This window comes from Dendrobates tinctorius, unplaced genomic scaffold, assembly GCF_039654945.1.
Source record: "Dendrobates tinctorius isolate UK_male_01 unplaced genomic scaffold, ASM3965494v1 ptg000120l, whole genome shotgun sequence".
NCBI classification, from domain to species: Eukaryota; Metazoa; Chordata; class Amphibia; order Anura; family Dendrobatidae; genus Dendrobates; species Dendrobates tinctorius.
This window is the reverse complement of record NW_027361788.1, coordinates 26,623,089-26,638,626: the sequence shown is the minus strand read 5'-3', so window position 1 is coordinate 26,638,626 and position 15,538 is coordinate 26,623,089. Positions and strand designations below refer to the sequence as shown.

General features: G+C 47.4%; 1 protein-coding gene across 1 annotated transcript in view; it reads left to right on the top strand.

The window, feature by feature from the left end:
• The first annotated feature begins 1,692 nt into the window (after nucleotides 1-1,692).
• The window catches only part of COL27A1 (collagen type XXVII alpha 1 chain), a 460,501-nt gene continuing 446,655 nt past the window's right edge, over nucleotides 1,693-15,538 (top strand). Inside the window, exon 1 of the mRNA XM_073590987.1 lies at nucleotides 1,693-2,069. Coding sequence (XP_073447088.1) covers nucleotides 2,017-2,069 — 53 coding nt within the window. The 5' untranslated portion in view covers nucleotides 1,693-2,016. The remainder of the gene's footprint in view (nucleotides 2,070-15,538) is intronic.

Below are 15,538 nucleotides of genomic sequence, written 5' to 3'. Positions count from 1 at the left end.
TTGTCTAGTGGTACACAGTATAATTAGTATGTGTCATTTTGTTGTAGGGATCTGTTCCAGTCTGCAGTAGGGATCAGTGCCAGTCTGCGGTAGGGATCAATGCCAGTCTACAGTAGGGATCCGTTCCAGGCTGCAGTAGGGATCAGTGCCAGGTTACAGTAGGAATCAGTTCCAGTCTGCAGTAGGGATCCATGTCAGTCTGCAGTAGGGATCAATGCCAGTCAAAAGTACAGATCAATACCAGGCTGCAACAGGGATCAGTGCCAGGCTGCAGAAGGGATCAGTGCCAGGTTACAGCAGTGATCAGTGCCAGGCTGCAGTAGGGATCAATTTCAGATTGCAGTAGGCATCAGTTCCAGGCTGCAGTAGGGATCATTGCCTGGTTACAGTAGGTATTGGTGCCAGGCGGCAGTAGGGATCAGTTTCAGACTGCAGTAGGCATCAGTCTCAGACTGCAGTAGGGATCATTGCCTGGTTACAGTAGGTATTGTAGGTATTGGTGCCAGGCGGCAGTAGGGATCATTGCCTGGTTACAGTAGGTATTGTAGGTATTGGTGCCAGGCAGCAGTAGGGATCAGTTTCAGACTGCAGTAGGCATCAGTCCCAGGCTGCAGTAGTGATCCGTTTCATGCTGCAGTAGGGATCAATGCCAGGCTGCAGTAGGGATCAGTGCCAGCTTACAGTAGGGATCAGTGCCAGGCTACAGTAGGCATCAGGGCCAGGTTACAGTAGGGATTGTGCCAGGATTCAGTAGGGATCTGTTTCAGGCTGCAGTAGCATCAGTGCCAGGCTGCAATAGGGATCAGTGCCAGGTTACAGCAGGAATCAGTGCCAGGCTGCAGTAGGGATCAATGTCAGACTGCAGTAGGCATCAGTTCCAGGCTGCAGTAGGGAGTAGGGATCATTGCCTGGTTACAGTAGGTATTGTAGGTATTGGTGCCAGGCTGCAGTAGGGATCAGTGCCAGGCTACACTAGGGATCAATGGCAGGCTGCAGTAGGGATCAGTGACAAGCTGCAGTAGGCATCAGTGCCAGGTTACAGTAGGTATTGGTGCCAGGCTGCAGTAGGCATTAGTCCCAGGCTGCAGTAGTGATCCGTTTCACGCTGCAGCAGGGATCAATGCCAGGCTGCAGTAGGGATCAGTGCCAGGCTGCAGTAGGGATCAGTACCAGTCTGTAGTAGTGAGTGATCAGTTGTGAGTCTGTGTTTTGTCCTCTGTGCTCCTTCATCAGAACTCCATAAAAGCCCCAATGATGGGCGTCGTGGTCCATGATGGCTGCTCACACCCTCCCCCTCTTTACCACACTTCTATCAAAAATCTCAGCTGATTCTCACCAGTAAACATCTGTAAGCAAATCCCCCATTAGCAGCAATGCTCGTGGTGATGTGGGGGCACAGCAGGTGTCTGAGGCTTGGTCACTAGTTTTCTGGCTTTTCCTGGGGATATCTAGAGTCTTGTTGTAGCACATGTGGAGTTGTATTCTTTTTTTGGGACTTGTTTACTCAAGCTGCAACTTAGGGCAGCATGGGCACTTGTGATCAGATCTATGGGAGATGGAAGTTTCATTCAAAGTAAAGTTTGAGAAAGTTCCCTTTAATTTTGGAACCTAGAATTCCCATACTGATGCAGTAGTGACGTGTGGCCACTAGAGGGCAGCAGGGGCGCTGGCGCGGGGTCTCCGGCTGTATTAGATCCTGTGCATTGCTCTGAACCTTCCTTTCCCTGTGCCTCGCTCGGGTCCAGCAGGGAGGAATCTCCGTGTGCAGGCAGGGCAGGGACCCCCCTAAAGTAAGAAGAGTGGGTGCACCAAGATCTGCCAGGGGTCAGCCTGCCATGGGTCCCAGCTCACCCCAGACCTGCCCACTGCCCCCCTCCGAAGGTACATGCCGAGTCCCAGGGGGGTGAGTGGCACTTGCACCAGTCGTATGTGGGATTGCAGGGTGCCCACTGCGGGACCTGATGCCCTCTCTCCGATGGACCTGAAGCCCCCGACCGAAAGAATGAAGTAATCGTGATGGAGCCGGTATCTGCCCCGGGCTCCAGAATCAGAGCAGCCGCGTCCAGGGGGTGAGTGCGGGCGGCTGGAGGGAGGGGGCGCACGGGGGCCGGCACTAGGGGGAAGGCTTGTGCCAAGAGCCCTACTAATGCCCCTTGTCCCTACTAATGCCCCTTGTATAGGCATGCCATTGTATAGGATCCCTACTAATGTCCCTTGTATAGGATCCCTACTAATGCCCCTTGTATAGGCATGCCATTGTATAGGATCCCTACTAATGTCCCTTGTATAGGATCCCTACTAATGTCCCTTGTATAGGCATGCCATTGTATAGGATCCCTACTAATGTCCCTTGTATAGGATCCCTACTAATGCCCCTTGTATAGGCATGCCATTGTATAGGATCCCTACTAATGTCCCTTGTATAGGATCCCTACTAATGCCCCTTGTATAGGCATGCCATTGTATAGGATCCCTACTAATGCCCCTTGTATAGGCATGCCATTGTATAGGATCCCTACTAATGTCCCTTGTATAGGATCCCTACTAATGTCCCTTGTATAGGCATGCCATTGTATAGGATCCCTACTAATGTCCCTTGTCCCTACTAATGCCCCTTGTATAGGCATGCCATTGTATAGGATCCCTACTAATGTCCCTTGTATAGGCATGTCATTGTATAGGATCCCTACTAATGTCCCTTGTATAGGCATGCCATTGTATATGATCCCTACTGATGCCCCTTGTATAGGCATGTCATTGTATAGGATCCCTACTAATGTCCCTTGTATAGGCATGCCATTGTATAGGATCCCTACTAATGTCCCTTGTATAGGCATGCCATTGTATATGATCCCTACTAATGCCCCTTGTATAGGCATGTCATTGTATAGGATCCCTACTAATGTCCCTTGTATAGGCATGTCATTGTATAGGATCCCTACTAATGTCCCTTGTATAGGCATGTCATTGTATAGGATCCCTACTAATGTCCCTTGTATAGGCATGCCATTGTATATGATCCCTACTGATGCCCCTTGTATAGGCATGTCATTGTATAGGATCCCTACTAATGTCCCTTGTATAGGCATGCCATTGTATAAGATCCCTACTAATGTCCCTTGTCCCTACTAATGCCCCTTGTATAGGCATGCCATTGTATAGGATCCCTACTAATGTCCCTTGTATAGGCATGTCATTGTATAGGATCCCTACTAATGTCCCTTGTATAGGCATGCCATTGTATAGGATCCCTACTAATGTCCCTTGTATAGGCATGTCATTGTATAGGATCCCTACTAATGCCCCTTGTATAGGCATGTCATTGTATAGGATCCCTACTAATGTCCCTTGTATAGGCATGTCATTGTATAGGATCCCTACTAATGCCCCTTGTATAGTGATGTCATTGTATAGGATCCCTACTAATGTCCCTTGTATAGGCATGTCATTGTATAGGATCCCTACTAATGCCTCTTGTATAGGCATGTCATTGTATAGGATCCCTACTAATGCCCCTTGTATAGTGATGTCATTGTATAGGATCCCTACTAATGTCCCTTGTATAGGCATGTCATTGTATAGGATCCCTACTAATGCCTCTTGTATAGGGATGTCATTGTATAGGATCCCTACTAATGCCTCTTGTATAGGCATGCCATTGTATAGGATCCCTACTAATGTCCCTTGTATAGGAATGCCCCTTGTATAGGGATGTCATTGTATGAGATCCCTACTAATGCCCCTTGTATAGGCATGTCATTGTATAGGATCCCTACTAATGCCCCTTGTATAGGGATGTCATTGTATAAGATCCCTACTAATGCCTCTTGTATAGGGATGTCATTGTATAAGATCCCGACTAATGCCCCTTGTATAGGCATGCCATTGTATAGGATCCCTACTAATGCCCCTTGTGTAGGGATGTCATTGTATAAGATCCTTACTAATGCCCCTTGTATAGTAGATGTATATATGATCCCTACTGAATGCTCCTTTTACTCTGTGCATGTCATCTGTATATGATTCCTACTTCTGCCCCCTGTCTTCTATGCACTGATTGTGACCCATGTATGGTGTAGGTGAGTGCATGGGACCCACTAGTAGATGTGCATGCAGTGTATTAGTGTATTCCACACGCAAACAATCCCTACTGCAGATGTCTTACACTAATAGGGTCCCGTATAAAGCGTGTGCATCGGGAAGGAATTTTTTGCCCCAATGTGGAGCTTAGTGTTTGCTACATGGGTTTTTTTTGCCTTTCTCTGGATCAACATGTTAGGGCAGGTTAGGATAGGATATGGGTTGAACTAGATGGACTTAAAGTCTCCCTTCAACCTTAATAACTATGTTACTATTTATGTGCTGTATGCAATATGTATAGGAAACGCTCAGTATCACTCATTAGGATCCCTGTATAGTGTGGCTGTATGCAGAGGACCACCTACTATGTAGTGCTCCTACAGATAGCACCCGCAGGACCACGTGTATACTCCTGTATAAGCAGTATGTATAGGATTCTTTACTGTATGCAGCCATTGGGACCCCAGTATAGTGCAGAAGTGCACCGCGGACCCCTTACTGTGTAGTAAATGGCACCCAGAGGACCACATATGTAGGACCCTAGCTTGTAGTGTTCTTTATAGGGCGACGTGTGTACGGTATGTGTAGGTGAATGCCCTCCTTGCAGCCTCTGTGCAGTATTCTTCTTCAAAGCGACCGTATTGTTACGTTATGACTTTGCTATTGAATTTTTTTTATAAAATCCCATGTATCGTGCTTTTGCTCAAAAATCCTGAATATTGGGGTCTCTAACAGGGACTTGATGCCTTGCCATGTACCAGTATAATCTTTGTATGAACAAGCTCAGGAAGGCACCCTAGACGGACGGGGGTATGCCCCCAGTGATACAAGGGATGTCCTGGGCACGGGACCACCTCGCCATGTGCAGCATTATGGGGGAATACTATGTATGTGCAGGGTTATACCGTCAATACAAGCCTAATCTGTGCTGGAAATCGGCGACACCAAAAAACGACTCCAACGTAAACATTTCTGATCTCCGTCCCAAGAAGCTTTGAACTCCGTAATCACTTCTGTGGGGAGAGGGATTAACTTTTATACCCAGCCAAGCACAAGTTAACGTGATCCTCACAGCCGGCTTTCCCAGGGGATATCATGGATATCGTGGCGTTTAGTCATTTACCTTCGGGTTCTCCTAATTACCCAACAATTAGTTCCCTGTGGATGAGATTAACATTGCCTGTGTGAACAATGCACGTCCCAGACGAGACATCGGGTCCAATATCCTCTTGGTTCTCTAATCCCGTGAATATTACTCCATGTGAAAAACTCTTGATCCTTATTATAGTACATTAAGGGGACGGGGGGGGATAAACTCTCTTGCGCCCCACGGAGCGGTTTCCTGCCCGCCTCATAGAGGAGCATTGTGTATATCTTGGTGACAGCTGCTCCATTAGCTTTTCGGCAGTTTGGCCGCCTCAGCAGAATTTGGGGCTGGTGCTAATCCCATATATGTAGGATGTGTATATATTTGTATAGAGTGGTTGCAGATAAACACTAAAAGGAAACATAGTAATAGGATGTATATATTTGTAGCAGGGTTGTGGAAGACGTGGACTCCTACTCCGTCTGCCCTTTGCTGCTAGGTTTATTCAATAAATTTGGCAACATCTGGTATGAAAAGAAGCAATCGTTTTCAGCACGGGATGATCTCGCCCATAAATTCATGCAGGATATTCAGTAGTGAAGCCAGAGTAAATGACATGGGTTTCACCGAAAGGAGGAACACTTAAACCTTAAATTGCTCCGCAGGCTGTGCTCCAGGGGGCTCCGGGCTTAGCCCGACAGACATAACTAACTACAGCAAGTAAGGATCAGTCATTCAACACTTTCCCCGGATGACACTTTAATCCCTACTGTATATGTCAGTGGTCGGATCTGAAAGTGACAAGAATAAGACGTCTGGGATGAGCGCCGTCTGGGAGAGGGCGTCCGGTGAGGCAAGTGCTCTGCCGATCATCCACTTTCCCCATAGCATATAAATGCAGTAACTGGCTACATGTGAATTTCAGGGCACAGATGCAGCAGAGCTCAATATGTCATTTGGCTTCGTCATAATGAGGTAGGTTTCTAGGTAGCCTGTGGCACAGCCTCTAATAACACAGTGAGGTCCTGCTGTAGTGTGTAGGGTCCCGCACAAGGTACCCATGGTCTACATAGAGGTTACTGTAGTCAATTCACTGAACCAGCCCCCAATCTCCTTACAGCTCTTAGGAGCTGACACAAACCGGGATCAGACGGTTATGTTAAAAAAAAAATCTGGGTCAGTCATATCCGCAAAATGTCGATGTGATTGGCTCTGCGTGCTCGTCAGTATTGGTGTTGATGAGTGCAGGACTAGAATTAGCGCATGCCGTGATTTTTTTTCTACCCGTTGGTCCATGTGCAAAAACGCCTCGTGCTATAGCGATAATTGATCCATTTGTTGTCCGTCTCGCACACAGACCAAAAACACGAGCCCTCAAGGTTAATGTTTCCGCTGCACACCCTAAACCCCCTCGGCATAAAATCGGCAGCAGCAAAATGCACTGTGAATTTGGTGACAGAAATGCGACAGCATTTCTATTTCCGCACACTTCACCGGAGGACTCCGCGGTGATCCGCCACCTCATAAATGTCATATCCAATAAATTTACACTATAGATTTTATTTTAGGAAAGCTCGCCCACAGTGGCGCTTCTGTGACAATACACAGCAAATTTTCCACTCGCAATTGTATATACAGCCGGAGGGGATGCACCCTGACGTAGACCACACACTATAAAGTAGTGTTCACGTGGTGGTAGCATGGGTCCTATAGTAGTTTCCACTTTCAGATATCACAGGTAACAGACTCGACTCTGCTACATCTAGATAGGAAGTAAATGCCGACAGCTCAAACCTTTGCATGCCTCCTAATAGTTACCTGCCAGGTAGATAAATATGGAAGCCGGTGAACAGTAGCTGACACGAGCTGGGTAATTAGCAGACGCCTGCAGTGATGCGGAAGCCTTGAATTGCACACCTAGACCGGAGGGGATCCCAATTTGTGAAGTGTGCCAGACACACCCTTGCCCCTGCTTGCCATAATCCCTATGCACCTACAGGGCGAGGATTAACCCTTCCTTGTGGTATGTCGCCAGCCCAGCTGAGGGATTCCTGCCTGTCAGTCATTGTAGAAACATTGCATACGCCATCGTTTAGGGATGAGCAGTGTATCCGATAGTTCTTACCAGCGTTTTAACTCTGTCTCTTTGTTCTTCAGTCCTTGGTGTGGCATGCTGGAACTTGTAGTTCAGTATTATCACCAGATGCAAAGCATGTGAGGATGAGCCTTTAGTTTTGCATCAGTTTGGTGACTTACACACTGACACCCTATGTAAATTCTCATGGATGCTGAGATAAATGACATGACACTTTTATGTCTATAGGGCCTTACTCAGTGAATTTTAGCCTATTTGATCCTTATTTTACGCATCAGGCGATGTGCTGAGAGTTTCTTGTCTCCTGTTGTTTTTATATAGCGTTCATGATAAGTCAAGGTAAATTTATTGGGGGCATGGCTGACCCATTTCATAACATATTTTTTATAGGGTTGGGAGCTGCCAAAAAGATTCAAATTACTGCTTTTTTTTCATACAGTGGCATATAAAAGTTTGGGCACCACTGGTCAAATTTATTGTTATTGTGAACCGTTAAACATGGTAACGATGAAATGATCTATAAAAGACCTAAAGTTAGAGATTAAACATTTCCTCTGTATTTTGGGCAAAAAAATCAATTTATATTTTAAAAATTATAAAAAGAAAAATGGGCCAATGCAATAGTTTGGGCACCCTTGGAGATTTGTTTAGAAATTTTTACCAAGGTTTCAGACCTTAATTAGCCTGTTAGGGTTATGGCTTGTTCACTATCATCGTTAGGAAAGACTAGGTGATGCAAATTTCCCAGCTTTATGAAAACTCAGCCTCCTCTAACCTTGTGCCAAAAAAAAAAAACAGCAGCCATGGGTTCTTTTAAGCAGCTGCCTAGCACTCTGAAAATGGTGGAGGCCCACAAAGTAAGAGAAGGCTATAAGAAGATAGTAAAGCATTTTCAAGTTGCCCTTTCCTCAGTTCGAAATGTACGGTAATTAAGAAATGGCAGCTACTAGGTATAATGGAGGTCAAGATAAGGTCGGGAAGACCAAGCAAGGTTTTTCAGTGAGAGCTGCTCATGCGATTGCTGGAGAGGCAAATAAGAACCCCCTCTTGATTGCAAAAGACCTTCAGAAAGATTTAGCAGCCTCAGGAGTTGTGGTACATTGACACTGTTGTGATAAAGAGACACTGTAATGCCTGCTGGCACCTCCGCGTGGTTCCTCTCCATGCGGACGTCGGCTTACTCATTTTCCCGTACACAGCAGCGTCCTCATTAGCTGTCTCCTCCTCCTTCCCTGTGCATGCCGAACTGTGTTACGGCAACGCATCTAATACCCACACTCCCCTGCTCTTAAAGGGGCATTACGCACACTTGGTAAAATGCTGCCAGCTATCACCTGCAAGGTATCTTCCAGCCAATAGCTAGGAGGCATCTTGTATAAAAATCACCCTCTCCAATTGGGAGGAGCCTGAGCAACCCCTATAGTTTAGTCTTAGTGATGTTGCATTGTGTGCTGTTATGTTTAGGTCACCGAAGAGGATAGGCTGGGAATAAGCTAGGCAACCAGAAAGGTTGGTAACAAAGCAGATTGCAGACCCCTAAAACTAACAACACAACTAGAATTGGCCGTGGGATGTACCTACGATGCTGTAGACGCCTCGGCACAGCCAAAGAGTTAACTAAACCTAAAGCAAGAAAGGGGAAGGCTAAACTGTCCTGGAGTAGAACCCCAAAGGAATAGATAGCCCCCAAACATATATTGCCGGTGAGACAAGATGAGGCACAAACACAGGCAGAAAACAGAGTAAGCAAATGATGGGGCCCAAACTGTCTAGATAGAACAGGACAGGAAAGATACTGTCTGCAATCACGCAAAAAACCCTAAGAAAAATCCAACACGTCTAAATATGCAAAAATACTGAGACCATACGACCTTTCCCCCACTAGATCAGATTTCTGGTGTGAACTGGAAGCAAAAGAAAAGATACTGATATAACAGGTGACTAGCAATACTGAACAGACTGACATAAGCTGTGGCATATGGAACAGGGTCCAGCACTGGTCCCAGCAGGGAACAATGCTGAACCCACACAGCAAAGCAGAAAGCAGAGAAAGACAAAAACTGGATCAAATGCAAAAAGATTCTAGCAAACAAATAACTTATCTGAATGATGCAGGACCAAACAGGGGGCAAGCGGACTTCCAAATGCACAGGAAGAAAGCCAAATCACCAGCAACAACTGAGGGAAGCTTGCTGACTTAAATCTTCCTAGTCTGTAACACCTGACCTCCAATCATTCTCTTCAGGTGATTGACTTTTGTCAACCCGACTAGCTCCATTACCTGCAGCAACCACCAGAGGGAGCCCAAACTCAGAAGTCAGGTCAAAAGTGTTCACAACAGTGTGCAACTGTATGTTGTCAGGTCCCCGTCCTTGGTCTGTTAGTTATTTCCATGTCCTGTGTTCCCATAAGCCTAGTATTAGTTTGTCCATGTTCCTGTGACCACTTTGGTGGTATCCTAATCCTGTAACCGCGTCTGCAGTACCTATTCCCGGTCTTCTGGTCCTGTTGTGGCCATTCCTGAGTGCGTCGTCCCTGGTCCTAGTACGGTCAGCTCCAGAACTGTTTCCTGGTAGGTTCTTGTTCATACTCATAGAAATCTTCAATATTTAAGTTGTCCATACAGTCCGTCAGTCTATGTTACCTGCTTGTCATTGACCTCAGTCATGCCTCACCGTGTCTGCGAACTTGACCCCAGGCATCGACAGCTGCAGTACCAGCGCCTGTCTAGGGGTAGTACCTAGCTTCTACCTGCAACTTAGTCTGTCTCCACCATCAGGAGTTCCAGCACACCAGGTAGCCGCTTGGCTGCGTCCCTTCCTAGGCAGGTCTGGCCCTGTGGCACAGTGGGTCCAAGAACCAAGTGCGTCACCTGCGGGCATGGGGGTGGATCAATCATGCTTTGGAGTTGTGTTGGAGCCAATGGTGATTTTGACCAGGGGCGCCCAAACTTTTACATGCCACTGTAAAGTCATAGAATTAAGCCTCCACTGGTGGGCACTAATGAATATGGGGCTAGTTTATACAGGGGTCTCCCAGGACAGAGATATTAATGTTTTGAATTGGCCATCAATATCAGATTAGTTGGGGGAGGTAATTTCCGGCAGAAGAAGCCCAGGTGCTCCAATGAGCCCAGCATTCCCATTATTGTATACCTGGAACAATGCCGTACACTTTGTAGTGGCTGCGCCTGGTGCTGCAGTGCAGTCCCATACACTTGAATAGGACTGAGTTGCAGAGTGGTGCAATACAAGATGCAGCCACTACTAATTGTACAGCACTGTTCCTGGTAAACAACAGAGGGGATGCAGCACTCCTTTAATCAGCTGTTTGGGGAGATTGGTGGAGATCCAACTTCTGGCAATCAGATTTGTTGGCCAATTTTTTTTTAGAAAGGCACCCTTGTGATTAGGGTCTATCAGTAGCGATGGCAAGAATTACTGTATGACTGGGGCGTTCTGGGCACCTCTGGAGTTGCGTGGTCTGCCGCTACGGTGGGTACGACACTGGATAATCTATATATAAAAACAGTACAATGGTGTTCATATGTGGACATATCCCTTAGACTACAGGCACCTGTGTCATAGAAGGAAGGCTACCCCTATCGCCAGCATAGATTCCTCTTTGATGATATGGATCTAGCTCCCGGAGCCATATTTACTGATCGGAGTTTTGTATGTCACCTCATGTTTTGACGTGGATCTAATTATATTTTTATTTTGTCTTTTTATTAAACAAGAAGACCTGGAATGTGTTTCTGGCTCATGCTGTGACTTGTAGTTGTCACATATTCAATGTCCTATGGACCAGTAACCTATAAGAGGGTCGTAGGCTATCTGCCTTCCCACGTTACCGCATGGACCATCCTGAAAGGATACAATGGAGGTCATTTATGAAGGCCAGGCATGTTGCCAATCTGTATGTCGGCTTTCTTGTTGTTTGCGTGTTTATGTGCATTCCTGCTAATTGCATGTTATTAGCTCCTGTCAGTCATTGGACGACTTTATGATTGAAAAATGCATATGACATGACCGTATTAAAAAACTAAAGTTCATCTTCACCCAAATATTGTATGCAACGTGTACTCATAAGTGCTCTGTATAGCTTAAGGTGGGTATACACCTTTATTAGCTTTTGGACGAGCCCCAATACCCAGGACATCTCAGTGTAGGGGTTAAGCTGCTGCCGCAGGATACCTGATGGTGACTTATCTCCTATAAAAACAATGTACTACAGTATATACAGTATGTTGGCATGTCTGCATTTGTGGGAGGGCTTTCTAAAGCTTTTGCCACTTCCCTCCTAAATAAAATCTGTCAATTTTGGATATGTTATAATCATGCTCATGCGTTCTGGGGCTCCAATTATGTATCGGCTAGAACAGTAAGGGGGCTGGCTTTGCTATTAAAATAAGCAGTCAGGATCTTCAACCTGTCTTTCTCGGAGCAATTTGACAGATTCTCTTTAAATGGTAAATCCCTTTCACAAAACTTGATCAATTTAGCGAGAGATTTCATAAACTTAATCATGACTAATTCCCTGTTTGACTTATGGAGAATAGACCACCCCAGGGACAAGACCTTTTGTTTCTACTACCCCACCACCACCACCACACCCACTCCAGAATTGATTACTTTTTTACGAATACTCAGATCCTCAGCTTGATGGCGAAGGCAGAGATGGGTCATATCACCTGGTCCGATCACGCCTCGGTGATTTTGGACCTTAAATCCTCTCGACCGATCTCCAGAAAATGTCACTGGCTTTTGAACGAGTTTTTAATTAAGGACCCGACAATTTGGAGGACCTTGCTGACCCATCTCTCTGACTTTTTCTGCCTGAATGAGGATTCGGTTTCTTCCCCGGCAGTGCTATGGGAAGCTCATAAGGCTGTCATGAGGGGGTACTGCATTAAGGAAGGCTCTAGATTGAAAAGAAACGTTAGAGCAAAATATGACAAATTGACCTCCCAATTAGTATATGAGGAGCGCAAGTTGGTAGCCTCGCCCTCAGTAAGGACCTTAAATAGAGATGTGGCGCTTAGAAATAAATTGAAAGATATAACATCACGTAGGATCTAAAAACTCCTTCTCTACTCTAAACAAAAGTACTATGAAAAGGGCAACAAAGCTCACACTCCTTTGGCCAGAATGTTAAAAGACAGGGCCCTAAATTCCCATCCTCAGGCCTTGAGGGGTTCTGACAGTACGATTCATTATGACCCTGTTGTAATCACGGATTTGTTCTATAATTTCTATATTAAATTATACAACTTACAAGATACTATATATCCAAATAAATCTGATAGAATGGGACTTCTGCGCCAATTTCTCTCAAGCCTAAGGGCCCCGTCACACATAGCGACGCACCAGCAATCCCGACAACGATATGAACTTGTCAGGATCGCTGGTGTGTCGCTACATGATCGCTGGTGAGCTGCCAAACAGGCAGCTTCACCAGCGATCAGCACCAGCGTCACCGGTGTAACAAGCGACGCACATCGCTTAGTTACCCACTGTGTACCTTAGTTACCAGCGCGCTGGTGCAGGAAGCTGGTAACCAAGGTACACATCGGGTTTCTAAACGGCGCGCGGCACTTAGAAACCCGATGTGTACCTTGGTTACCAGCTCCCTGCACCAGCGCGCTGGTAACTAAGGTACACATCGGGTTTCTAAGCGCTGCGCGCCGCTTAGAAACCCTCTGTTTACCTTAGTTACCAGCGCCAGATCGCTGGTCTCCCGCCAGTCACACGCAGCGATGCGTGCTGGCCAGCGGGAGACCAGCGATCTAAAAAATGTCCTGGCCATTCCAGGACGATCAGCGATAACCGGCAGGGGGGCCGGTCGCTGGTCAGTGTCACACACAGCGATCTCGCTGGTGAGATCGCTGTTGCGTCACAAAACTTGTGACTCAGCAGCGATCTCACTAGCGGGATCGCTATGTGTGACGGGGGCTTTAATCTCCCAACTCTCCCCATGGAGGCCTTGTTCTCCCTTAATCAGTGTGTGAGTGTGATGCGGGAGGAGGTTCTGGACATATTAGCTGATCTCCCCTTGGGCAAGTCTCCTGGTCCTGAGGGGCTGACAGACTTGTACTACAAAACCTTTGCAGAGGAGCTCTTCCCTCCACATGGTCAATCTCTTTAACGCTTTCATGGAGGGCTCCCCCATGCCAGATGCTTTGGCTCATTCCTGTCAGGAACACCGCACTGTACTTGCTCACTGAGCCAGTACGCGTGTCCTGAGTGTCAGGATCCTGTCAGCGCCGGCGTGCAGCCTCCGCTGAGCAGGGACTCACCCGCACTGTAGGGGTACCGGGGTCAGGTACAGCCGGAAAGTACCGATGCACAGGACCTGTGGATACTGAAGTTTAGCAAGCAGACACGGGACCTACGGTCATGTGACTGCAAGGGGGCGGGGCTTAGCGTCCTGCTTAGTGAGATGGAAAGACACTATACAGAATTACTCAGAGTCAGGCAAAACGGGGTTCATACACAGAGATAGCTGTAACGTACCAAGGATGAGACAGAGCGGATAGTCAAGGCCAAGCAGCAGTCAAAACCAAACAGACATAGAAGGTACCAAGCAGAATCCAAAGCAATATCCAGAGAACAGACCGAGTCATACACAGATTATCAAGCAACCAGAACACAGCACAAACCCACTCAGGGGTCACCACACTATGCCAAGGGCAAGAGTATAACCCACAGGGATGGGAGCATCCTGAGGCTATAAGCAGCCTCTCATAGAACCTGGGAGAGGCCACAATCACAGCCCCAGGTGTGCAGGTAAGCCTGCACCAGGATCACAACCTTTAACCCCAGAAATGCCAGTCATCAGCACTGGTTCCAGACACTAACCCCACGTGTGCGAGTCAAACCTGCACTGAGATCATGACCGTACCCCCCCCTCAACGGGGGGCCTCTGGACCCCCAGACTTGCCCGGGTACTTAGCATGGAAAGCCCGCACCAGGCGATCAGCATGCATCAACCGGGCCGGTACCCAGGACCTGTCTTCCGTTCCATACTCCTTCCAATGAACCAGGTACTGTACCGACCACCGTACCAACCTGGAATCTACGATATGACCAACCTCGTACTCCACCTGCCCCTCGACCAAAACAGGAGAAGCAGCAGACTCGGAGTCTCCCCGGACTGCTTCAAAAGGTTTCAGTAGAGATTTGTGGAAGACGTTAGGGATCTTGAAAGAGGGTGGAAGGCACAGCCTATACGCCACTGGATTGATTTTTTTCCACAATCTTGTATGGGCCAATGAATTTGGGCCCCAACTTGGCTGAAGGAACCTTCAACTTAATGTTTCGAGTGGAGAGCCAAACCTTGTCTCCAACCTGAAACGTGGGCCCTGGTGTTCGTTTCCTGTCCGCAAAAAACTTATACCTGCCCTGAGACCTAGATATACTCCGCTGAACTTCTGCCCACGTATTCTGTAATCGCTGAACATAGCCCTCAGCCCCGGGACACCCCGAGTCCAGACGAGAAAACTCACCAAAATGAGGACTGAACCCATAATTGATCAAAAAAGGAGTCATACCTGTGGATTGACTCACCCGACTATTGAAGGCAAATTCAGCCAACGGCAGTGCATCGCACCAGTCATTCTGTCTAGCAGAGGTTAGACACCTGAGGATCTGTTCCAGGGACTGGTTAGTGCGCTCCGTCTGACCATTGCTCTCAGGATGATATGCAGACGAAAAGGACAGAGACATCCCTAATTTTTTGCAGAAAGCATGCCAAAACTTAGCCACAAACTGCACACCACGATCAGACACCACATTCAGGGGTACCCCATGCAACCGGGTCACATGCTGCACAAACAACCTGGACAACGTCTCAGCTGACGGTAGTGCGGACAGGGGTACAAAATGAGCCTGCTTAGAAAACCTGTCCACCACTACCCATACCACTGTATTACCCTTAGATGGAGGGAGATTGGTAACAAAATCCATGGATAAGTGAGTCCATGGTCTTTCGGGCACTGCCAAGGGCATCAGCTCCCCTGCCGGCCGGCTATGAGAGTTTTTAGAACGAGCGCAGACCCCACAACCAGTAATGAATTTTTTTATGTCCGAACCAAGGGTAGGCCACCAAAAGATCCTAGCCACCGCCAGACGTGTGGCTGAAATACCAGGGTGAGCACTCAGCTTGGATTCATGGAACTCCTGCAAGAGTTTCAGGCGAAGTTGCACTGGGACAAACAACTTCCCCTCCGGCTTGGCCGCCGGGGCCCGCGACTGGGCCCCCTGAATCTCCCGTTC